The 22,346-nt window shown below is 49.1% G+C and overlaps 8 protein-coding genes across 8 annotated transcripts; 3 read left to right on the forward strand and 5 right to left on the reverse strand.

Moving 5' to 3' along the window:
* Positions 1-1,256: 1,256 nt before the first annotated feature.
* On the reverse strand, positions 1,257-3,156 carry BDV38DRAFT_259868 (PEX28-32 family peroxisomal membrane protein). The gene is made up of 4 exons (XM_032055868.1): positions 2,891-3,156; positions 2,683-2,820; positions 1,371-2,622; positions 1,257-1,336 (listed from the first exon to the last, which is right to left on the reverse strand). The coding sequence occupies exons 1-4, from the start codon at positions 3,052-3,054 to the stop codon at positions 1,271-1,273; spliced, it is 1,620 nt and encodes a 539-aa protein (XP_031908973.1). The 5' UTR covers positions 3,055-3,156; the 3' UTR covers positions 1,257-1,270.
* A 1,594-nt stretch (positions 3,157-4,750) lies between these two features.
* BDV38DRAFT_274716 (putative protein kinase) lies at positions 4,751-8,638 on the forward strand (the record flags this gene model as incomplete). The annotated part of the gene is made up of 4 exons (XM_032057888.1): positions 4,751-5,141; positions 5,306-5,642; positions 5,797-6,341; positions 6,372-8,638. 4 exons carry the CDS (start codon positions 4,751-4,753, stop codon positions 8,636-8,638), a joined length of 3,540 nt encoding a protein of 1,179 aa, XP_031908974.1.
* A 927-nt stretch (positions 8,639-9,565) lies between these two features.
* Positions 9,566-11,173, forward strand: BDV38DRAFT_197249 (endoplasmic reticulum-Golgi intermediate compartment family protein). Its single transcript, XM_032052383.1, has 3 exons — positions 9,566-9,769; positions 9,839-10,414; positions 10,532-11,173. The coding sequence occupies exons 1-3, from the start codon at positions 9,679-9,681 to the stop codon at positions 11,032-11,034; spliced, it is 1,170 nt and encodes a 389-aa protein (XP_031908975.1). The 5' UTR covers positions 9,566-9,678; the 3' UTR covers positions 11,035-11,173.
* Position 11,174: 1 nt separating this feature from the next.
* On the reverse strand, positions 11,175-13,860 carry BDV38DRAFT_197239 (uncharacterized protein). Its single transcript, XM_032052382.1, has 3 exons — positions 13,473-13,860; positions 12,671-13,378; positions 11,175-12,562 (listed from the first exon to the last, which is right to left on the reverse strand). Exons 1-3 carry the CDS (start codon positions 13,527-13,529, stop codon positions 11,348-11,350), a joined length of 1,980 nt encoding a protein of 659 aa, XP_031908976.1. The 5' UTR covers positions 13,530-13,860; the 3' UTR covers positions 11,175-11,347.
* On the reverse strand, positions 13,827-15,736 carry BDV38DRAFT_259877 (RNA polymerase III-inhibiting protein MAF1). The gene is made up of 2 exons (XM_032055869.1): positions 15,249-15,736; positions 13,827-15,176 (listed from the first exon to the last, which is right to left on the reverse strand). Exons 1-2 carry the CDS (start codon positions 15,252-15,254, stop codon positions 14,193-14,195), a joined length of 990 nt encoding a protein of 329 aa, XP_031908977.1. The 5' UTR covers positions 15,255-15,736; the 3' UTR covers positions 13,827-14,192.
* A 43-nt stretch (positions 15,737-15,779) lies between these two features.
* On the reverse strand, positions 15,780-17,114 carry BDV38DRAFT_259882 (AP-1 complex subunit sigma). Its single transcript, XM_032055870.1, has 5 exons — positions 16,971-17,114; positions 16,882-16,915; positions 16,684-16,801; positions 16,332-16,606; positions 15,780-15,990 (listed from the first exon to the last, which is right to left on the reverse strand). Exons 1-5 carry the CDS (start codon positions 16,979-16,981, stop codon positions 15,958-15,960), a joined length of 471 nt encoding a protein of 156 aa, XP_031908978.1. The 5' UTR covers positions 16,982-17,114; the 3' UTR covers positions 15,780-15,957.
* A 1,024-nt stretch (positions 17,115-18,138) lies between these two features.
* Positions 18,139-20,062, reverse strand: BDV38DRAFT_197344 (oxygenase MpaB family protein). Its single transcript, XM_032052384.1, has 2 exons — positions 19,116-20,062; positions 18,139-19,048 (listed from the first exon to the last, which is right to left on the reverse strand). The coding sequence occupies exons 1-2, from the start codon at positions 19,521-19,523 to the stop codon at positions 18,293-18,295; spliced, it is 1,164 nt and encodes a 387-aa protein (XP_031908979.1). The 5' UTR covers positions 19,524-20,062; the 3' UTR covers positions 18,139-18,292.
* Positions 20,063-20,654: 592 nt separating this feature from the next.
* On the forward strand, positions 20,655-22,301 carry BDV38DRAFT_287270 (terpene synthase family protein; the record flags this gene model as incomplete). Its single annotated transcript, XM_032060820.1, has 10 exons — positions 20,655-20,830; positions 20,885-21,011; positions 21,093-21,111; positions 21,167-21,324; positions 21,389-21,401; positions 21,459-21,615; positions 21,672-21,761; positions 21,810-21,843; positions 21,914-22,131; positions 22,196-22,301. The coding sequence occupies 10 exons, from the start codon at positions 20,655-20,657 to the stop codon at positions 22,299-22,301; spliced, it is 1,098 nt and encodes a 365-aa protein (XP_031908980.1).
* Positions 22,302-22,346: the final 45 nt, after the last annotated feature.

Genomic DNA, 22,346 nt, shown 5'->3' on the forward strand with positions numbered 1-22,346 from the left:
CGAGAGGAAGAGCAGAATGAAAGAGAGTCAACTCTTGTACTCGATTTCAATGACTCTGGGATATGCTCATTCTGACGAAACACATGCAGAAGGGTTCATATGACAATGAAGGAAAAAATGGTTTCATTCCGGTGTGGCCAAACTACATTCCTCTCGGTCCGCTTTTCCACGAAGAATGCTATCCATATTGTCACAGATGGCCGGGGAATCTTTGTGACAGATTCAATTGAGATCTCCCAGAAATATTGACTAGGCAACACCATGTTGAGGTATTTAAGCATGTCATCAACGTTGGTAATTCTAGCAAATTGGCCACTCAGATCAAAGTCGTAGGTCGGAGCTGAAGGCACTTCTTTGAGCATCTTGTTTGCTGAGCCCTACAATGTCTTGTCGCTTTTGATCCACATCCCAAATCCTTGTATGGGTGAAACTAAATCTCTTGGTGGTCAGTCGGCAGTCACCTTGATGATTTTCGAGCGATATCTTGGGAATAGAATGATCCTCAGTGGGTGTCTCTTCCTTACTGCGATTTGAATTCTGGATTCAGAAAGCCTTGTGGATAGTTAGTATTCCCACGAGAGGGCTGAACGTTATATCAGAGTCTTCACTTCAAACATGATATAATAGGAACTGATTTGGAATCAGCCACACGTTTGTTCTAATGGGCTGGTCATGTTATTCCAATCATCTCCACGGAATATACCGCGTTGGTCAATATATTCGAGCACCATGAGTGAAATCGAGTCATCGACCAGTTCTTCCCCTCTCGAACCAAAGCTTAGGTATTTCCGGTAAGGTGGTCAAAGTATGTACATTGACATGGTCCAGATCTCGTCCGCCAAACATCCCGTGATGGTGTACGAGCAACTACTACTACTAGTGGTGTATTTACAAAGAGCTTTGGCTAGTGATGTCTCTCACACCTGAACCCACTATATACATGGAGATCTCAAGGATTTGGGAAACTGATCTATAGTTTTTGTAGGATTGATAGTGTTGGTCTCATGCTGTATATGGTTGTGGATAACGGGTAAGCGAATATCTACGTATCATATACATACTGTTGCTGAATTTGTTGGGCTGCATAGTTTAGCACTCAAACGTGGTGTACCTTTAACATACCCTCTCGTAAGCCATACTACTGAGTTATTTGGTAAGATGGTTATCGATACTATTGTTATATCTCGCTATCCGGATGGAAACTACGCATATCGGCATTATGTATAAAAAGCAAAAGCATTATTTACAGCAATCAACTCACGTTCAACAACTAAAGATCATGCATAATTTCAGCATCAATCCCTATCTTCACTGGCCGTATTTGCCTTATCACTTTCTGTTGGCATGCTCGTCCTGTGTACGATTCGTACCCATCGTCGTCTTCTCCATTCCCCCATTACTGATGGTCCAGTACCTCCCTTCTCCTCATAATCCTGTGACACCCGTCCCTTTCCTTTCCGTTTTACCTTCTTGATTTCTCCCTTTGCGGATGATTTCAAGTCGGAGTCAAACTCCTCATAACCTAAGGCAGCATTTACCCCGCTACTATCCCGGTATGATGTAGCAGATGGGAGGTCCCAGACCCAACCCCCAATCTCGTCATTAGCCGCGCTTTCCTCGGAGACACTTTCTGAAACTTCAAAGCCGACACCTGTAATCATTCGTTCAACGACCCATTCGCGGCAATCTAGGTCAAGTTCCCACTTCTTGCTTTTCCAAGCCCAGCCAGAAGGCGGCTGGACATCCTCGAAGAACCGACAGCCTTTGGGGCGGTCTCCAGCAATGCGCAATGGGGATAATGGGTCGTATGGCATGGGGCTGAAAATGAAGTGGTCCCACTGTGAGTCGGAATAAGGGGCCAGAGAGCGATATTGAATTTCGAAGATCTCCACCTCACGTTCTTCGGGATACGTGTCCAGGGAGATATCCGCTAATGACCTTAATGAAGACATGGTTGCGGAGGGAGAAGATGGCAGGGATACCCCTAGAACGTCCATTGTATCCTTCTTGCCATTGTTAGACTTTGTGGGAGCTTTCCCAGCCGGTTCATTCGCAAGGTCGCCTGCAATATTTTGGAATAGCTCCTGAAGGCTGGGGTGGCTGGACAGAATGGCAGCGTTGCCACCCACAAGGAGTATATACCTCCATGGAAGGAGGTGCGCAGTCAGGAATAGCAGAGCCGTAATGATTGTACAGACTAGAAAGACAACTGATGACACCTTTTCGTTGGAGAAGTTTGTCAGAGGTGCGAATACAGAAACCGTTGCGTCGTGTACGTCAGAGAAATCGGCCATGCAGTTCTGCAAGTCCCGCATATTCCGAAAGAAATCCTTAGATGTCTCTGGTGCCGGCTTGATTGTCTTAGCTGGTGCAAGTGCCGGACCTTGATATGAATAATAGGGAGTGATACTGGATGTTGATGTTGATGGAGGGGGAGGATGGCGTGCCAGGAAGGCGGGGACCATCACAAACAGTAAGATAGAAGCGATGGGTATAATTACGAGGAGATGAGGGTCTAAGCAGACAAAAGAGTAGACGAAGAGAAAAGAGAAAGTATGGGAGGACTTTCTCCAGGTGAGCAAACGCTCCACGCGCGTTTGAAACGAGAATACAATCCCAATTCTACCAATTGTTTCAGTCTGTGCTCGTGTCCAGACTACGCGCCCGGATCATGATACATACCTTGCATTGAATCTGCGGAAGTTATTAGCCATCAGGGGCAGACTGAAGGCCGGCCGTTTGGGGTCCACAGGCCGCTTGTCGCCCACGACCACAGAGTCGTCGTTGACATCTTCTGCTGGGATTACTTGCTGCAAGAGTCTTTTTACAACGAGTCAGCGAAAAAAGCCCGTACAGATCAGAAGCTCAAGAAGATCCAGTGAGGGCATACTTGGCGAAGAGTTTATCTTGCAAGGACCGACCAGCACCCGAGGCGGATCGCTGATGTCCAGCAGAAGGTTTAGAATCTCTTGAATCATCCCTTTGTTTCCCCACGGAGATTACAGGGACAGGCTCGTCGCGGTTGACGATAGCGTCCGGGGTATATTCTTCCATGACGGGTTCAGCTACCAGAAGAGATCGATAGTAAGCAAAGACATTTCCGACGGCGGACAATAGCAGTAGATGAAAGCCGCTCGGCTGTTTGCAAGCGGAAGCACATGCATCACATTACTAGAAGGCGGAGAGCCGAGTTCGTATCAGCGCCTCTGTTGAACTTCTTAGCTTATCGGGGGGGTGGGTATGATCATGACAATACCAACCTCATGGTTATTTTACCAACGGGGTACTGCCTTGGTATTGCCCGGTATGTATCAGACTACTCGTACGTAGGTTGGTAACGGGCAGCCTTACCTTGGGTAGACCTTAGGTAATACTAATATAACCTTAATGAACCAACACACAACATTGTTTGTGCTGTTTGCAGGCATGCAACTGGGTCACTCTCGCAGCGAAAAGGAGCAGGGGGGGGGGTTTTTTTGGTGATAGTTGTTTAGAGGTTAATCCTTAGTTGGGGCTTGTTATGTTTACAGGTAATTTCTTCCAGGACTCCACCAGGATTTCAACTTCTCTTTCTATTCTTTTTTTGCTATTTTCCTAATAATTTGTTTTTACCCTTTGTGCACCTGGCAGGTCCTAGCAGGTTTCAAGCTGAGGGATAATCATTTAGATTTATTGATTAAAGAAATTGTTTCGTGGCTCCTTCCTTCTCGTTGCTTTGGTCTACCGGTTGCTTATATACGAACCCGTAACTTTCTTTCCCTACCGCCAAAAAGTCCATCAGAACTGCTGCCCCAGGCAGAGTCATCGACATCGCCGCCGCGCCGATATTTATTCCTTCAGGAGAACTTGGAACAAGATTGGACAGCGATCAACTTTTTTTTCCCGAAGGTCTTTTTCCACTTCGGATTCCCCCTCTATACTCTGGAACAGAGACTGCTGTTCTTGACCCCCGCAATGGACCGCTAACCACCGTTGTTGGGTCGCGCGACATTGTTGGTCAAGGCACTCCTTTGTTTGAGGGACAGAGAAGTCGTTTACTTCTAAATCCCATAGCGATTGGGATTTCACATCGAATTTATCGCCATTCAGCCACCAGTTTCTTGCCCTAAGGGCACCCGTATCACGTTCGGGGTCGACACCGTCGGGAGAGTCTGAGGATGCCGGAAAAGCTGCCGGCCCAGCCATATTCAGGGAAGGGGCAGTCGCGTAAGGTTCAATCGAGGTCGTCGAGTCCGTCTCGAAATGGAGACTCAGGCTCAGGAGGTAAGATCAACCGGCGCGATGGAAATATTCTCATTGCAGCTGGCCGCTAACGTCTTTTCGTTGTACTGCAGCAGAAGGCCCCCCACGCAGACGGTTGCAAAAACACGCCTCAACACCATTTCTTTCAGAAGCATCCTATTCGTCAACCGAAGCAAGGGTATCAAACCCAAATGTGACAAGCAGGAGGAGGTTTTCTATTCGTGATCAGAAGGTACCGCAAGGCCCGCGACCGCAGGAGCCTGCCCGAAGAAGGTAGACGGAGCTTTCTCTCTTCATTTTCCCCATTCGCTTTCGTGTCCTTGCTACTTCCCCAAATGCATCCCCGCCAGACCCAATGCTCTGGATTATTGGTATATTGGATGATTCTGATTCATATCGTTATAGCAATCAACCCGGGTCGTTCTTCCACTCCGTTAACTCGTCAATCGATTCCACGAATGATTCGACGGAGAGTAACAATCTCCCTGCTAGCCTGCGATCCACCAGCATGGGCAATCTCTTGAAAACGGACCTTAACCAGACTCCACCCGAAAACGCAGAATTCCTCACGCCCGTCAATTTCGACGACTTCCATAACAGCATCATGACGGAATCAAGCCTCAATCAGTTTCCCTTGCCCCGAAACGGGGGCACTGTTTCAGGCCTTCCTCCACTTAATTCCGCCCCGACTAAGTGTGACGAGAACGGGATGTCTAGACGGTTGAGGAGCAACTCTATCAGGAGGAAAAGTGTGACCATTAATAACCCTCCGAGCGACTCGATGCCCTCCCGACCGCCAACATTGGCTACAGCTGCTCGGAGTCGTCGTCCAAGTCTCGCCCAACCGTCAAATGCAAACAACGCTGCTCCACGAACTTCGCGTAAATCCATAGGACAAGGTTCGATTCCCTCTGCGAGACGACAAAGCTTGTCGAGTAGGAAAGCTAGTGCCGACGCAAGCCACAACTTTCTCCATCCACGCACGCAAAATCTTGAATCCATGCCAAATGATGCAACGAGACTACCCACCAGTGCGCGAAATATAAAAGCTAAATCCCTACAGCCTCCGTCGAGGGAACCTCGCGAAACCTTTCTGACGACCTCCGGGTCTGTGGATCATTCCAGATCTTCCTCAACCAATGCCGTCCGAACGCCAGTCAAGAATGCACAAGCACCGCTTACGACCCCATCTTCTACATCAAAGAGGGTTTCTGTAATGCCTCCGCACGCGACAGGCCTAGGGGCTCGTACCATAAGTCCGACGGACGCACGACGGCTGAAGCGTATGTCAACGGCACCTCAGGCGCCTCCTTTGCCTTATACACCTCCGACTCAGACCGATTCATTACCTGTCCGACCTCGCTCATGCGCTCCGTCGCCGTGTTATATTCCTCGGAAGAGTGTGACTCCTTCCTCCAACAGAACTACCCCTGATCCATCCCGTAAATCATATAGCTCTGGATTATCTTTGTCGTCGACCACGAGTCATAACTCGGCAAGAAACTCCGGAGGGTCATTACAAACCCGGCTCGCTCAGGCTGCATCATCTTCCAGGCTCCCTACACCTAAACCTCGTGCAGAGCACGCTGTGGCAGCAGACGAGGAAGTACCTCCTGTTCCTGCTATTCCTAAGGCCTACGAGTCTCCAAAAGGGGAGCCCGAGCAACCAAATTATAGAGCACCTCTCAAATCGCACATTCCGGTGGATATTGCTGCTTTGAAAGGCAAGTCGGACACGGAGTCGGACACAAACCCTGCAGCTAGTGCAACTGAAGACGATACAATGGATCTACGTACCAAACAAGCGTTGAAGACTCCAGAAGCCAAGCACAAACCAACCGCTAGCTTAGGCAAAAGGAACCTTCAGCCACTGAAATTGCCGCCATTGAATTTGTTACCTTTGGGTACACCAATGACTAACAAGATTCAAGCCATGAAAGACCGCGAGGACGATGCGAAATCACATACGCCAACGGGTCAGGTTGTCGCGAAGACTCCAAGTACCCCTCTTACTGCCTCGAAAGCTAACTTCTTCGCTGTCGAAGACGACGCTGTACCACGTACACAAGCGAGGAGCAGCACTGCACATTTTGTTGTGAGTACGTCCTCGGGTGCTACATTGAGGACAGCGAGCAGCTCCAGCGCATTGGCATCTTTCGAAAATACTCCAGGTGGGGCAAGGACAAACTCGCCTTATGTTTCGTACTCGCTTCCGAAGAGCAATAGTGATGTCAATAATCTCCGCCAAAAGGCTAGTGCGGATCACTCTTCCAGGGTGTCACAGTCTCACAAGTTGACGGGTCCACGCCCTCAAACCCAATCATCTGCTTTCTCTTCCAATGCAGAGACGATCAGCCAAATTTCTACCCCCTCTGATCCTGACAACAACAGCACTTCTGGGTCCTCTCTCAGAAACAAGATCACAATAACCCGCCACAGGAGCAATTCCCGGCCTCAACAGATAACGGACGCAAACACTGACCCCACTAAGCTCGAGCCCATGCCGCCACCTAAGCTTCCGGCGTCTGCAACCTGGAATAATCTATCAACGGCGAAGAATACAAGTCCCACGCTGAAACCCAGCTATTTCAAGTCAAAGCGACAGGTCTCTGTGTCCAACGCAGCAGATTCGCCAATACGGAAACCCAGTTTCAGCAGCGAACAGAGTCTTGCTTTGGAGCACAGCATCTCTAACGAGTCGCGTCATAGTGATGTCTCATCCCACCGTTCTGCATCATCAATCCTCTCCCCTGTACACAGGATCCTCAACTCTGCGAAGTCAAATGCTGCCGCTAACTCCGCTTCTTCCGATCCGAACATCGACCCCGATATTCAGGTTGCGGACGATGAGATGCGGAAACTTAATGGCAGACGAAAGGATTTCGAAAGCGCGGCGAAAGAGTTAGATGAACTGCGCCGCAAAGCTGGGCCGAAGGAGCGTGTCAGTCCAGCTCAGGCTCTCAAAATGGCGAATCTCAATATCTTTGAGCGTGGTGAAATTATTGACTTCAAAGATATCTTTTTCTGCGGAACTCAACATGCAAAGAAACATGTCGGTGATTTGAATGCACAGGCCGCTAATTTTGGCTACGATGATGATCGGGGTGATTACAATATTGTCATTGGGGATCATTTAGCCTACCGATACGAAGTCATCGACGTTTTGGGTAAGGGAAGCTTTGGTCAAGTTTTGAGATGTGTTGATCACAAAACGGGCGGGTTAGTTGCTGTAAAAATCATCCGCAACAAGAAGAGATTCCACCAGCAAGCCTTAATTGAGGTTAATCTGCTTCAAAAGCTCAAGGAGTGGGATCCTCATCGTCGGCACAGCGTTGTCAATTTCACACAAAGCTTCTACTTCAGGGGTCACCTCTGCATATCTACGGAGCTACTCGGGATGAATTTATATGAGTTCATCAAAGCACACGACTTTAAAGGCTTCTCTGTCAAGCTCATTCGCCGTTTTACGAAACAGATTTTGAGTACATTGGTCCTTCTCCACACGAAGAAAGTCATCCACTGCGATCTCAAGCCGGAGAACATTCTTCTTGTACACCCAATGAGTTCCGAGATCAGAGTGATCGACTTTGGCTCTAGCTGTTTTGAGAACGAGAAGGTGTACACCTATATCCAGAGTCGCTTTTATCGCTCACCAGAAGTCATTCTTGGCATGTCATACGGCATGCCCATTGACATGTGGAGTCTGGGATGTATTCTAGCTGAGCTGTACACGGGATATCCCATCTTCCCGGGAGAGAATGAACAAGAGCAACTCGCCTGTATCATGGAGGTTTTTGGCCCTCCAGAAAAACACTTGATTGAGAAGAGTACACGGAAGAAGCTCTTTTTTGATTCCTTGGGCAAACCGAGATTAACGGTCTCCTCAAAAGGTCGACGTCGGCGTCCAAGTTCGAAGGAGCTCAGGCAGGTCCTGAAATGCGATGACGAGGCTTTCCTCGACTTCATCTCCCGCTGCCTTCGTTGGGACCCGTCTCGCCGTCTTAGCCCGCACGATGCTCTCAGACATGAATTCCTAACAGGGCTCAAAATGCCCTCCCGGCCCAGAACATATACAGCGAGCTTGAATTCCCCAGCCAAGCGAGGGAATACTCTATCAACCCCGTCGTCAGGTCGCCCTCTTCCAGAACCACCTGGCACGACTCTCAAGCATGGCACCTTTCTCCGTAGCCGAGATGTCTCAGGTAGCTCTCCCGTCAAGCCGATCGCCGGAAAGCGCCACTCAACTGTGAGTGGTGTACAACCATCCACCCCAAAGCGAAGTACAACTACTTCTACAACGACTCCTGGGTCAGCATTGCCTCGCGTTGCTGGTAGGAGCATCAGTGGAAAACCAGACCTTGCAACAGCGGCGGCAGCGACCAGCCTGGTGAGTTAAATATTCTACCAAAATCAGCGTACGGACCGCTAACCTTCATTAGAGAACTAAGTAAGGCCGAGTGCTAACTTCCTATTTCTTCTTTTTCTTTTGCCCTTTTCCGTTTGCTCTTCTTTTCATTGCATCTTTGTAATAATAATTGTTTGATTTTTAAGTTGCATAAAGAGGTCGGGAATTTTTTGCGGTTTTGTACCCCTTTGATGATTCAAACTGCGCCGATAGAGGTGGACGAGGAAAGAGTTCATCTTATACCCTTGAGCATTTGCATGCTTTTACACTATGCCTTCGTTTTGTATCCTTCTTTGAGCATACTGTCTGCAATTCTGTTACGACCTCAGAAGCCAGCTTAATGCTCCTTATTGCATGTCTAACCCCTCGTCGCTCGCTGACTACAATTTCCTCTTGGATCTTATCATTACTTTTTTTTTTCTTTTTTTTTTTTTTCCTTCCTGCCCTTTCCATATCTGCCCGATGTTTTACCCATATCGATGGACTCGATGGTGTTTTCCATTCGCACAGGACATTGTATATTTACACTTTTTTTTTTGTTCTGTCACGTCACTTTTCAGCTCTACCCATATTCTTGGATGGTAGGCATGTTAGGAGTCATGGGTTATGTTAGAATCAGAGCATCGATGCATATACTGACGAAGACAAGTATAGTTAATTATCATAAGCATCCATAGACTCTGGACGGTGTACATATAATGGGAATTCAATGAATGGACGGGTGAGTCCATCGCAATGAGAAAGAGGCCCTTATATTGTACTCGGTACAAACAAATAAATAAACCTTGGTGTATAAAATATGGTTGGCGACAAGCCGATAGATCAGATAAGATCTCCCGATAAGCAGCGAATTGAATACTTGGCCTCAAGCGCGCAACTGCTCCGCCTCCATTGTTCTTCCCCAACCATTCATTCCCACCCTAACACCCACTCCCCGCCCAAATTGGCGTCCATTCATTTTGCCTCCTCTTCAATTCTCATTCATGCCTTGATTCATTGATTTTATCTACCCCTTGCCATACAGATTCGTCATGAATGGCTTCGCATCGCACGGCCTGGACGAGGATGCGTTCGGGGAGAAGTCCGGGCTGCAGGGCGGCCTAAAGACATTCGATGCATTTCGTACGTCTCTCGAACGAAACAGAATCCCACCATAAATGTAAAGAACGAAAACTAACATACATGATCTAGCCAAAACCAAACCCGACTACACAGCTCCCTCCCGCCGAGGCGGCCAATGGACCGTCCTCATCCTCCTTATTTGCAGCGTCTTCTCCATCTCCGAATTTAAAACCTGGTTCAAAGGCTCCGAAAACCACCACTTCAGTGTTGAAAAGGGCGTCTCCCATGATCTCCAACTGAACCTCGACATCGTCGTCCAGATGCCCTGCGACGCCCTGCACGTCAACATCCAAGACGCCTCCGGCGACCGCATTCTTGCCGGAGAGCTGCTGAAGAAGGACCCCACCAGCTGGAAACTCTGGACGGACAAGCGCAACTACGACCACGATTATCAGACGCTTAGTCGCGAGGATCCGAGCCGGTTGGAGGCGCAGGAGGAGGACGCCCATGTGCACCATGTGCTGGGTGAGGTGAGACGGAACCCCAGGAGGAAGTTCCCCAAGGGTCCCAAGCTGCGGAGGGGAGATGCTGTCGATTCGTGTCGCATTTATGGAAGTCTGGAGGGGAATAAGGTGCAGGGGGATTTTCATATCACTGCTAGGGGTCATGGGTATAGAGATATGGGGGGACATTTAGATCATTCGGGTATGCTTCTATTCTCCTCTTTTCTTTTCTCTCGCGCACATGCACACACATTATCTCTCTTCCTTGGTGATTAGCGTACGGTTTATACAATATAGGATCAGGACTAATTCGTCACAGCATTCAACTTCTCCCACATGATAACCGAACTCTCCTTCGGACCTCACTACCCTACTCTCCTCAACCCCCTCGACAAAACTATCGCAGCAACAGAATCCCACTACTACAAATACCAGTACTTCCTCTCCGTCGTCCCCACCATCTACTCCAAGGGCCACCAAGCTGCCCTCGACAGCACCCTCTACACCTCCAAACCCAGCCACTCCAAGAACGTCATCTTCACAAACCAATACGCAGCCACCACCCAGGGCTCCGAGCTGCCAGAAAACCCCTACTACATCCCCGGCATCTTCTTCAAGTATAACATCGAGCCGATCCTGCTTATGATCAGCGAGGAGAGGAGCAGTTTCTTGTCACTGTTGATTAGACTCGTGAATACGGTTTCCGGGGTTATGGTTACCGGGGGCTGGCTTTATCAGATTGCGAGTTGGGTTGGGGAGCTGCTACGGAAGGGGAGGAGGAGGTCGGAGGGTGTGCTTGATGGGAAGTTGGCCGATGAGTAGTAGATTCTTTTTTTCTTGTTTTGTTGTCTGGGCTGTTGGGTTTTGATTGAATGGTGTCCTGTTTTCGGTGTTTCTTGTTTGTACCATTTCCCCGTTTGTTGCTTGTCTATTGCTTTGGTAGATATCAGTACAGCTACAACAATTAACACATTCGGAAAGATCTGATAGAAAAAAAAATGAGCAATGAAACATCATCAATTGGGATATCTACGCATCCGCCGTACTCCATCCAACCACAGCCCGTGAACATGACCATGAACCTTCTCATAAACAATGCATAAAGAGATGACCAGCTTAGGTATGAAATATAAGTCTAGATCTCGAATATCTCGCCCATTCCCACTCCGGCTCCTTCCGCTCCAGCTCGACTGTCAACCAGATCCAGCCGCCAGCCATGCCAGTCCTTGAGTTTCTTCTTGATCTCGCGGACCCATTCGACGCGTTTGCGAGCTTCTTCCTCGGCCTGGGCGCGGGCAAACTCTGCCTCGTCGAACTCGTCGTCGAAGTTCTCCTCGGATAAGAGTTCGAGACTGCCCCGTGCAGCAGGTGGGTGCTGTTTATTCGAGGGCGCACGGGCTCTGTTCCCGTACGTGTTACCCCCAGTAAAGGCAGCGAGTCCGCTAGAGAAAACAGTCGAGAAGGACGAATGCTGCTGCATGCTGCGTCGGCGGGCATGTTCAGGAGCTCCACCGACGAGGTCAACATCATCGAAAGCATTGGCAGCCTGGTTGGCATTGGAAGAATAAGCGACACTGGGTTCACGGCCATGAGCAATTTCCTCGCGTTTCTCCTTCCATACTCCGCGACGGAGGTCAAAGATTTCGCCTTCCAAATCGCGGATTCGGCGCTCCAGACGGGACCGTTCTTCGTCCTCCAGTTCGTCGATGCCGTCGTCGTCCGCGCCAACAGCGTTGCGCTTGCGAAGCGTCTCCTGCTCTTCCTTTAACCGGAGGCTTTCATTCTCGGCGCTGGCTAGTCGGCTCCGGAGTTGTGCGACCTCTTGTTCTGTCTTCTCGGTCTCGCGCAGGCGGGCTTGGTGTCGTGTTTCGGACTCCTTGTGCAGGTTGCCCATTGCTTCGATCTTTTTCTCGAGCGTTTCGATCTTCTTCTCGGATTCGGATTTGCTCTCCTTTACTTCTGAGAGTTCCCGTTCTAGGTTCTTGATCTGGGTTTCCGTGGAGGTCTTGTCCACTCCTTCCTTGGCGGCTTTCTCTGATGCACGGGCTAACGCATTCTTGGTTTCCGTGAGTTCGCTCTGCGCACTCTCCAGCGCTGCTTCGCTGCTTGACAGCTTTTCTTCCAGAGCCTTGATCTGCGCCTCATGGGCACTACTAGATGAAGACTGATCCGTAAGCTGAGCGCGCAGGTTCGAGATCTCAAGCTCCATAGCCTCAATCGTAGCGGACTTCGACTCAAGCTGCTGCACAAGATCCGCAGGAGGGGACTCCGACGAGGCCGGCGACGCAGTACTCCGATGCGTCTTCTGCAGATGCGAGTTCTGTCTCTGAAGTGAGGCAATCTCCGCTTTCTATATCTACCGTCAGTAACAAACCCAACATTGAAACCATAACCATAGTCACATCCACATCACATCCGTAACAAAAACGAAAAACGAAAAAGAGGGGGGAAAACTAACCAACTCCTCAACTTCCCCCACCTTCTCCTCAGCCTTAGCCAACTTCTCCTTCAACTCCGCAACATCAACACTTGCCTCCCGAAACTCCTCCAACTGCTCCTCCGTCTTCTTCCACCGGCCTGTCGCCTCCTCAAGCTCCTTCTCCAGCCGCCGATTCTCCTTCTCCACCTCCTCAATCCGCCCCGCCTGCTTCCGATACACCTCATGCACAGACTCCCCATCAGCCGTCAACGGCGGCAAAGAGGGTGACTTCAGCACCGCAGACGGCGAGGGCGACGCACTACCCTGCGACACGGACCCCTTCCGGAACGAAGACGACCTCATCTTCGACTGGATCGATAGCGAAGGCTGACGGCCGTGGCGCGACGGCGTGTTCGCTTTCACGGCGGGCTGGGGTTCTGCTGAGGGCGTCGGGGAGGTGGATTGTTCGGTAGGGGGTTGTTCAGGTTCATCTTGCGTCTGTGTCTGCTGCTCTTGTTGTTGCTGTTGCTGGTCTTCGGACTTATCTTGGGCATCGTCTGCTAGGTTCGGTTCCTCTTTCGACCCTTCTGGGGCTTGTGATTGTCCTTCCTCTTCTTCTACTACTACTACTTGTTGTTTATCTTCAGTACTCGGCGAAGACTCCTTTGTTTCCTTAGCCGTCGTAGCAGCCTCAGAACCTGACGTTTTCTTATTCGCCTTTTTCTTCTGCTTCTGTAGTTGCGCGACCTGTTCGAGATGAGTGAATCAATTATTCGCCGAGCCCTGTTTGGTTTCCAATGGAACAAAAGGACATGGGGTGGATAAGGATAACAAGACATACCCTCTTTTTCGCGGCGGCTAGCTTCTCGGCCTTGGTACGCTCTTCGTCATCGGCCATTTTGGGATATGGTTAAGGGGGGTGAGGTTGGTTAATTGCTTGGGTAAGACGAGATTTGGGCGTGGAGGCATGTATATGCGGATCGGAAGGGACAGCTTTCCCCGTCGTGCACGGACCAGTTTGTTGTTCTTTGGACTCTTTGTCGAGTAAGGTACCTAATTGTACCTTGGAGGCCTAAGGGTGTTGGCCTTCCGGATTTATTGCTTTGTGGGTTCTTGTCTAGAGTAGGGGTTGAAGGTTATCACTTGGGTTTCCTTGTTCCTTGTGTTTACTTTTTGTTTTCTTGTGGTTACTGGGGTCCTACTCTCTAGACTCTTCACTCCGTGTACCATAGCATAATTAATTCAGCGATCAAGAATCGTAATTACAAGAACAGAAAGGAATGCAAGCGATTCAACGCCCCGGGCGCGCCGCAACTAATTGGGTATGCAGCGCAAAATGATCAAAACCTACACAACGAAACGACGACTTCATCAATAGGGGCCCTATTATCATCCCTGCCGGTCACCAAACGCCCCAAACCTGTGCAGATGCGGCAGACGTAGCAAACAACTAAACAAACCGTTGAGAATATCCATGTTGAATCGAAGAAAAGGGAGCATCGGCGGAATTAAAAGGTAAAACAGTGAAGCAATAACAAGTCGTAACGGGTTGAATCGTAATTTAAACCTCCATCGAGTCGGCAATTTCCTCACTCATAGCACGTACTGTGCCCTTGCTGCCAGATCTAGATCGGAATTCCTCGTCGCTGAGCACGTAGTTCTCGTATTCGTCCACAACGGGCCGGGATGGCTTGCTGACGTGCTCTTCGTCGGACTCGCTCTCGTCTTCTAAGTGCACCACGTCACCGAGCCAGTAGCGGGCCCGCTTGCTTGACCCGAGGTCCGGTGTGAGATAGCCGTCGTCGTACGTCCTCTTTGCGGTCGGCGTAGCAACTCCGTCACTAGGCGTGTGACTGAGGATTGGGATGGCTCTGAGGTAGAGATAGCAGACACGCTTCCGGATACGGTTAAAAAAGAAGTAATGCAAACTCCAGATCGCTCCGTCGTCCGCATCGGAAGGATCTTCTTCCGGAGAGTAAGAATAGATGGAGCACTCATTGAGCGATAGCTGTTCATCAATTATTTGCCACATTCTCGGTCCCCACGTAGCAGAGGCCCCGGCATTATATGAGCCCGAGATAGTCACTGGTGAAGGGGGAGCGAGGTCGATCGCTTCACGTGGCCGAAGATTAAACAGTGTGGAATCAATCGTATTCATTACGCGTTTGATGTTCCTCTCACGATGGAAGTCCGACGGGCGCAGCACATGAGAAAAGTCGTAATCTGGATGGCTTGCGTTCAAAGTTGCGATCAGATAGGCGAAGGTTCTCCGGCTGGAATGTTCGCTCAGCGGTCCGAAGGGGCTAGACCGGGACAAATTGAGCGAGGCGGCCGCGTCCGACGCATTTGGAGGTGACAATGATGCGGACAGGCGAAGAGTCGATTCATATTGTGCTTCAAGAGACTGTTCGATGTTCTTGTACAACTTCCGGTCGGCACGTGCCGCCTTTGTCGTGTAAAGATCGCAGCCTCCGAGAATGTGGCAATCACCGGTGTCGAAGTTCAGGGAACTCGTCACATCCTCGATCTCAGGAAGGGGAAGAAACTAGGAGAAGCAATACGTTAGCATGGGCATCAGGGATATGGATTTCACGATTGAGATATATAGGATGCGAACCTTCATCTTCGACAATAGCGGTCAAGAGTCCTGACCGGTCGATCCAAAGCGCAAGGTAAACAAGGCGATTAACACTTTGTGAAAGGCAGGAAGGGACCTTCTTGCGACAAACGGATGAACCAGGTATCAACGGTATCCTAAGCGATAAGGCAGCGTCCACGTCGGCTGAAACGTAGCCGATCGGAGATAAGAGGTCGTGAGTTGGCAGCAAGCGCTAGGCTGGCTGGGCAGTTATTCAATGGACAGAAGGTGAGTTACTTGAGTGAATCACGACCAAATAGCCATGACAAGTTAAACAAGACGAAAGAGAAGATGGGAAGAGAGCCAGGAGGGACACTTGGGGATGGGCTGTCGTACGGCAATTGGGGGGCCTGGGCTTAGCTGAAGCGGGAGTTGCGCAACGCGCCCCCGGGTCGGAGAGGGTCACGTGGGGGTGGTCTCGGCCAGTGATATCATTCACCTACCTCACGGGGGCCGATCCAGAACACGGGGTCAGTACCAAACATTGAGATGAAAGTCACTTTCCTTGGGTTGAATCCAATAATTGAGGCAAGTCCATAGCCATGTGGTATTAATTAGTGGTCGTGAACTGTGTAGAAAACAACGCCTAGTATGTACGTCCAACGCCAAGATGTCCTCCCAATATTCCCCAAAGCGGAAATCCAAATATAGAAACACAGGAACGCTCAGTTGCCGAATGGTAAGCCCGCTACATGATCTTCGTAACCACATCTTCCTCAACCTAGATAGGGGACAATAGCTATTAGCGTCAATCGACGGTAGGCCAAAAGGAGGACCGGAACGCACGAGATGCAGTAAACAACCGCGGTGGCAAAAAGGGATTGCAGGAAAACAATTGGGTGATATATAGCAAAGTGAAGCGAAATAGCAACGCGCGCAAAAGATACCACAAGCCCGAGAAACAACGGGCAGCAAATAGAACCAAGCATCAAACGAGCATACTAGAACAGCCCTGGTAGAGAGCTCTGACGATGGATACGATCGCATCCGATCGTAGTGCTTCAGACCTCCTACCATTGTCTATGCGAACTTCTAAGCAAGATACGGCGGTCAATAACTCACCTCCATGTCTTCCAAACTGTCCTGTTGACTGATGCACCGGAGGACATTCTTCTTGCTGCTCTCCTGCATCTCTCCTGCCAGCAGCAACTCGTCTAGGATGAAGTATGCCTTCTGGAAGTTGAAAATAATGTCCAGTTCGCAGACGTTGCCGTAATACTTGTCCATCTGCTCAACGTAACGATGCACAACTTCGAGGGTGATCAGTTCGTTGTCGGTCGAAGCGCATCCGGCGATGAAGAAGAGGGAGGCATAACGACGGTAAACAACTTTGCTGTCTGAGAACAAATGTCGGTTAGTAGGGGGGGGGGGGGGTTGCGTGGATTAGCAAGTATGTAAGTGGCTGGATCCGTACCCTTATACTCGAGGAAGTTGCACATCCTTGTCCGACGGGACAGGACGAGTTGGGTCACATCTTTGATAATCTTAGCTTTCTCCTTGGGAGAAAGAGTTGTAAACCATTTCGCCAGGCGCTGAGAGAAAGAGTTCAGTCAGATCCAGCCGGACTTCCGGACCGGTCAAAAAGTTGGGTGGGCCACGAGGGTAAACGAACCACTTTGCCCTGACGAGAGAGGAGAATCAAGTAGCTAGATGGGGAAATTAGCGCACTCCCTTTGCCAATAATTGGCAGGGCAAGCTCACTGGATAGCCATTGTGTGCGGTGGGTGTGTGACTGGTTGATGAGGGGAGCGAAAAGGCCACGAAAAGGAGTTGGTGGAGGGAACGCAATTAAACACACTTGCCAGAGCTTCTGGAGAAATTCTTGCACGGGCCGCGCGGAGGGGGGATTTTTTTTGGCTACTTTCTCTCACTCACACTGCCCCGCCTGTCAGGAACAACTTCCCTCGCTCCTTATAGTTCCACTCGCCCTTAATTCAATTTGCTTCATTTTTCGAATATTTGAGGGGTCCTTCAGGAAACCATTCTTACGGCACATATAGATCCGGCCTCGTTGCTTCAACCCCACCATTTCTACACAACAACAAACTTTCGGTCAACTCAAACAGCAACAACAAAAACACACTCGAAGTCTTCACACTTGACCAGTTGCTCCGAAGTGTACTGTAGTCCCATGTCGATACACGTGGGATCATATTCCTTCCTATGCCAAGCGACAGATTCTCTGTAGTTTCACGCTAAGCTTTAGAGCAGCACTCGAACCCGGTCGAAACGCTGGCAACATGAACGGAGTGCATCCAAACAACTAATTTATTTTGTTTTGTTTTGTTTTGTTTTGTTTTAGTTCAATTCCTGGTTTAGATCCGAATAAGGCCACTTGATACTTCGGTTGGCCCTGAGACGACAAGGGAGTACCTAAGTTTTGGCGCGTCCATACTTCAACTATTGAAACTCAAAGATCAAAGCCCGACAGGGCAGATGCCCGAGTATATCAGAATGTTATAATGTAGACTGAGGGTTCATAAAATTGGGAGTAAGTGCTACGACGAAACAGTAAAGTGGGGTATTACTCGATTTATCTTCATGCGTAGAGCTCGGACGACAAGAAATATATTTCATCACATCCACTACTATCACAACCACACCATGTAAGGCAACGTCACATAACATGTCCCATATAGCCTACAGATCCTGTTCACTAACTAACCCATGTAAAATCCCTCACGCCTACATAGTGACATCCCGCATCCTACTGTAAACCCATAGTCCGCTCTTAATCACACACCCAGTCAATAGTCCCCCGGTAACAAGAGCCACAGTAAGACACACCAGTTCAAAATGCCCTATATCTGTGATATCAATGAAAGTATAGTTCAGATATGGAGGATACTTGCACGCCTTCCAAGGCCGATTGCCTTCATTGGGGCTGTATTTTTCTCTCCCAATAGTCTTGCCCATGCGCGGGACGTGTTTAAAGTCAAAACGAGTGCGTTCTCGTAGCACTATCCCCTGATACAAGAGGTTTCGGGAGAGCTGGCATGTAGTAATTAGTGCAACTAAGTCACTCATAGTGCCATGCTTGTAAGACCTACCTTAATCATGAAATCATCAAGCATAGGAATCATCCGTTGCAGCCAAGCAAGCCCTAGAACAAGAACACAGTAACCGGCAAACATTAAGTAGTATAAGAACCCGGGCTTCCCAAGATCAAGATTGTCGCAGATCTCGTTACCGTTGATCCACCGACTACCAGCCTCAACGAACTGCCTCGAGACATGAAACGGGGCAGGGAGGTTCGCCACGCATTCAACAAAGTTATGAGCGACCACGCGTGACGTCTCGGTGGTATGCAGCTCGTGGGCGACCATACTCTCCATTGTGTACTTGCCCTTCTCCACTGTCTCGAAGTATGACGTTGGTGTTCCGAGAAGGTAACCAAGGTATCGAAAGAGGGCCATGTAGTCTTTGACCTCATCGGGGGAAGGGGTGATTTTAAACCTAGGCAGTTGGAGCCACATTGGATTGCAGCAGAAAGTACTAATGGAGTGAATGCTATCTAATGTGTTGACGGGGACACCATAACGGTCAATATCGAAGTAATGAGGTTTTGTGCGACACAGGTGTAAGATGCGCTGTCGGACGGAGGAATGGAGAAGTCGGACCCGGACGGTTGCAACATGGCCTTCGCCGCCGGGTTGGATGGCAGCGAGGTCATGAGTGACTTGGATCAACCATTGGAAGGTCTCGAGCAGTCTCTTTAACAACATACGGGTCGAGAAACTGCCAGTCCGGACGAGGACTTCTATGACGCCGGAGGCCGCCTTAACGTGGAATTTGAGTCAGTTATATAATGTTTAATGGATTCACCATGGTTAAAGGGAGTTATACAGAATTTTCTGCTACAAACCCCTGTAATGCAAAGCCAACAATGTTGGCAATTATATAACGGTGCAAAAACCGCTGACCTCGCTCGAGTTGCTCCCAGTTAACCCAGTCTGGGACCGTGTGAGTTTCGTTCCAGAGTTGGGTTAAGACCTCATCCTCCCTATGGTAGTCTCGGAGAATGGTGTAAAGATCATTTGAGGGAGGAGTGGTTCCTTTTGCTTTGCTATCTTCTAGCAACGAAGATCGTATGAACTGAAGCCGTTCCAGAGCAGCAGCGCCCAGTGTGTCGAACTGCTGACGCAGAGGCTCTGTCTTCTCTCTAGAGAGATGGCGATCCGTCCAAGTAAAAGAGTAGCCCCATTTGCTTATATGGTCACCAGCGTTGGAGTGAGGGGGCAGAGTGGTGTCCATTTCGTCAATAACCTGAAGATAAACTCGAGGATATCAATGTAAACAAAGCTGTGAGCATTTTCGAGCCATTGAGGGCAAGATGCGAGAATTTATGCTCATCTACTCGCTCTAGAGTCAGTACAACATCTGAGTTCAACATACAAGGTCAAGTTCAGACGGCATCCAGCCGAGTCTGTCCTTCTACAAATCCCGGAACGACCCAGGCTCTGTTCTGCCCCCACATTCGTCAGGTTTCGGTGCCATGGAGCTTGCTGTGTACGACAGATGCGAGTTTTGCATCCGGAGGCCGTCCGAGACCATAGAGAGAGATTACAACCCATGTAGATCAGCGCCGAGCGTCTCGTAGTCCAATTGTGTAGAACTACGGATACGCATCAAGGCGTTGTATTGCTTTTTCGAGGGGAATAGTGGGGACGTTGGCCAACATTGTATGGGCTGCCGGGAGGATAGGATGATAAGAAATCATATGAAAGAAATCGATATACACGCGCAACTATACGTGTACCATTCCACTGGAATCGCACACAGAACCATGACTTGGTCGATGCCCCATAAAGCGCGCTAAATTCATTAATGAAGAACGGTTCCCCACTCGACCAGAGTCGCCCATTGCGTCGGAGGCCGGATAAGAGATCCGCCCAGGCCTATAATTCAATAGATCGAATTAGTTTGAGGCAACAATAAAGTTCCACATATGGCTTGAACAAGGAACCATGATCATCATGAACAAGATCACGATCTAAAGGTCGATAGCGCAAGATCCTCAGCCACTGTGGCGAAGTATAGGCCGCATTATTGGGATGATCATTTGTGAACTATATGACCATCAACTAATCCACCCCCTTCATCTTGTCTGCAGGTAGCAGAATCCGGTAATGGACTTTCCTGGAAAACACATCATCGAGGTAACCCGCGGCCCGAGATTGTCTTTTCAGGATAGCCCTTGACATCATTGAAATTTTTCTGCGTAATTGGCGATGGTTTGAGGGATGACTAGCCTTGCCTGGAAAATGAGTATCATCATAATCGCAGTATTTAAGCATAGTAGCAGCTAACAGGGTACCTGTTTGTTTTCACAAATTAGCCATTTCAGTTTGCACACCAGAGCTTTCATTAGGCATTGTCGTCATCATGGAAATCCCACGACTTTCTGACGGATTGATATTGCCAATTGGAAAGGCTGCGTGTAGAGACGCCCTTGTCTCTGTACGCCTTCCTAACATGTTTGTGCTCTTTTTATCGGAGAAGCCAGCAACAAACACGTATTATGAAATGGTAAAGCAGGAGTCCGAGCTATGGATAGCAAGGTCAGTATGTCCGACAGAAGACATAGCATGCAGTGCTAAACGGGCACATTGCAGGATATGCGCGTTTGGCGACAGGACTCGGAGGACTATAACGAAATGTGATTTTTCGTACTTTTGCTCAATTGTAGTACCGGATGCTTCGCCTTTGGAGCTCCAGACAATATGTGATTGGGGTAACTGGGTATGTGTATTAGTCGTAACACGATTAATGCCTTTTGAAGATATCGACATGCTAACCTGTGCCGCTCGGCGTCACCCCTAGGTCTTCCCGTTCGATGATAGTGAGCTTTGCAGTTATTATCTTTCTGGTCAAGATACTAAGTCATTTATCTCCAGTGTTTGATAATGGAGGTCTAAAAGATGACCCTATACAAGCTCAGCAATTGGTCAACAGCCTCTTAAATGGTATGCAAGATAATGGGACTGTGTCAGACGATAGCGAAGAGCACCCTCTGGTTCAGGTCCATAATTCCGTATGGCGTCGCCTTGCCAAGGTAACTATCAGCCAATTTCTTGCCTCCTATTTGTTTGCCAGGAGAGATTTGCTAAAGTTCATAGGCTTCTCCAGTTGGTATGACCCACCCTCAAAGCCGAGACTCCCTTGGGCGCCCACTAAGAAATAATCAAGGTGTCCGTCGCAGGTTCGCAAAGGCTATGAGAGATTATTGCAATGGCGCCATCGAACAAGTCCACAGTTGTTCTAGGGGCGAATACCCCACACTCGACGAGATGCTCGCATTACGTAGACAGTCTGCCGGAGTTTCACCTCTCTTTGCCCTAGTTGAGTACGCCACCGCACTCACTACAGATATATTCACGCAAGACTGTTAACAATGAGCAGGTATGGTCACAAGCTCCATATCCCAGACTCAGTCTTCGAGACTAGAAGCATCAAAGAGATAGAAAGAATCGGCATTGACCTAGTCCTACTGTGAGTATTAACCCAAAAGAGGAACGAACCAAAACTCAACGACCATAGGCAAAACGACATTCTCTCGTATTGCAAAGAAGAGGTCAGTATCTTTGAAGCATATACAAAACCAGATCATCCAAGATACTTCTGCTGACGTGCTGGATCTGTAGAAAGAAGGTGTAAGTCACAATATGGTTGCCATTTGTCGACGTGCGGGCATGCCCGCGCAGATGGCCTTTGACCACATTGGCGGTATGCTCCTTTCTCGTTATCATGACTGGTACCTTGCGCTAGCAGACCTACCCAGTTGGGGCGAGTGTATCGATTCGGAGGTTCAGCAATACATTCGTGGAGTACAGAATGTTGTCAAAGCTAATCTTCACTGGAGGTAAGCGATGACCAACTGCGAGTTCATATGATAGCATTTTGGTTCGACACTAATATTTGCATAGCTTTCGCTCCGGACGATACTTTGGAGAGGCGAATGAAGAGGTCCGAAAAACTGGCAGCGTTACCGTCCAAGCACAGAGTGCTGATGTTGAGTTGTCAATTCTCTAAGGATGTCTGCAAGTCTGTATTCCTGGCTTGAGGGGCTCATGAATG

This window comes from Aspergillus pseudotamarii (assembly GCF_009193445.1).
Source record: "Aspergillus pseudotamarii strain CBS 117625 unplaced genomic scaffold BDV38scaffold_74, whole genome shotgun sequence".
Taxonomy (NCBI): Eukaryota; Fungi; Ascomycota; class Eurotiomycetes; order Eurotiales; family Aspergillaceae; genus Aspergillus; species Aspergillus pseudotamarii.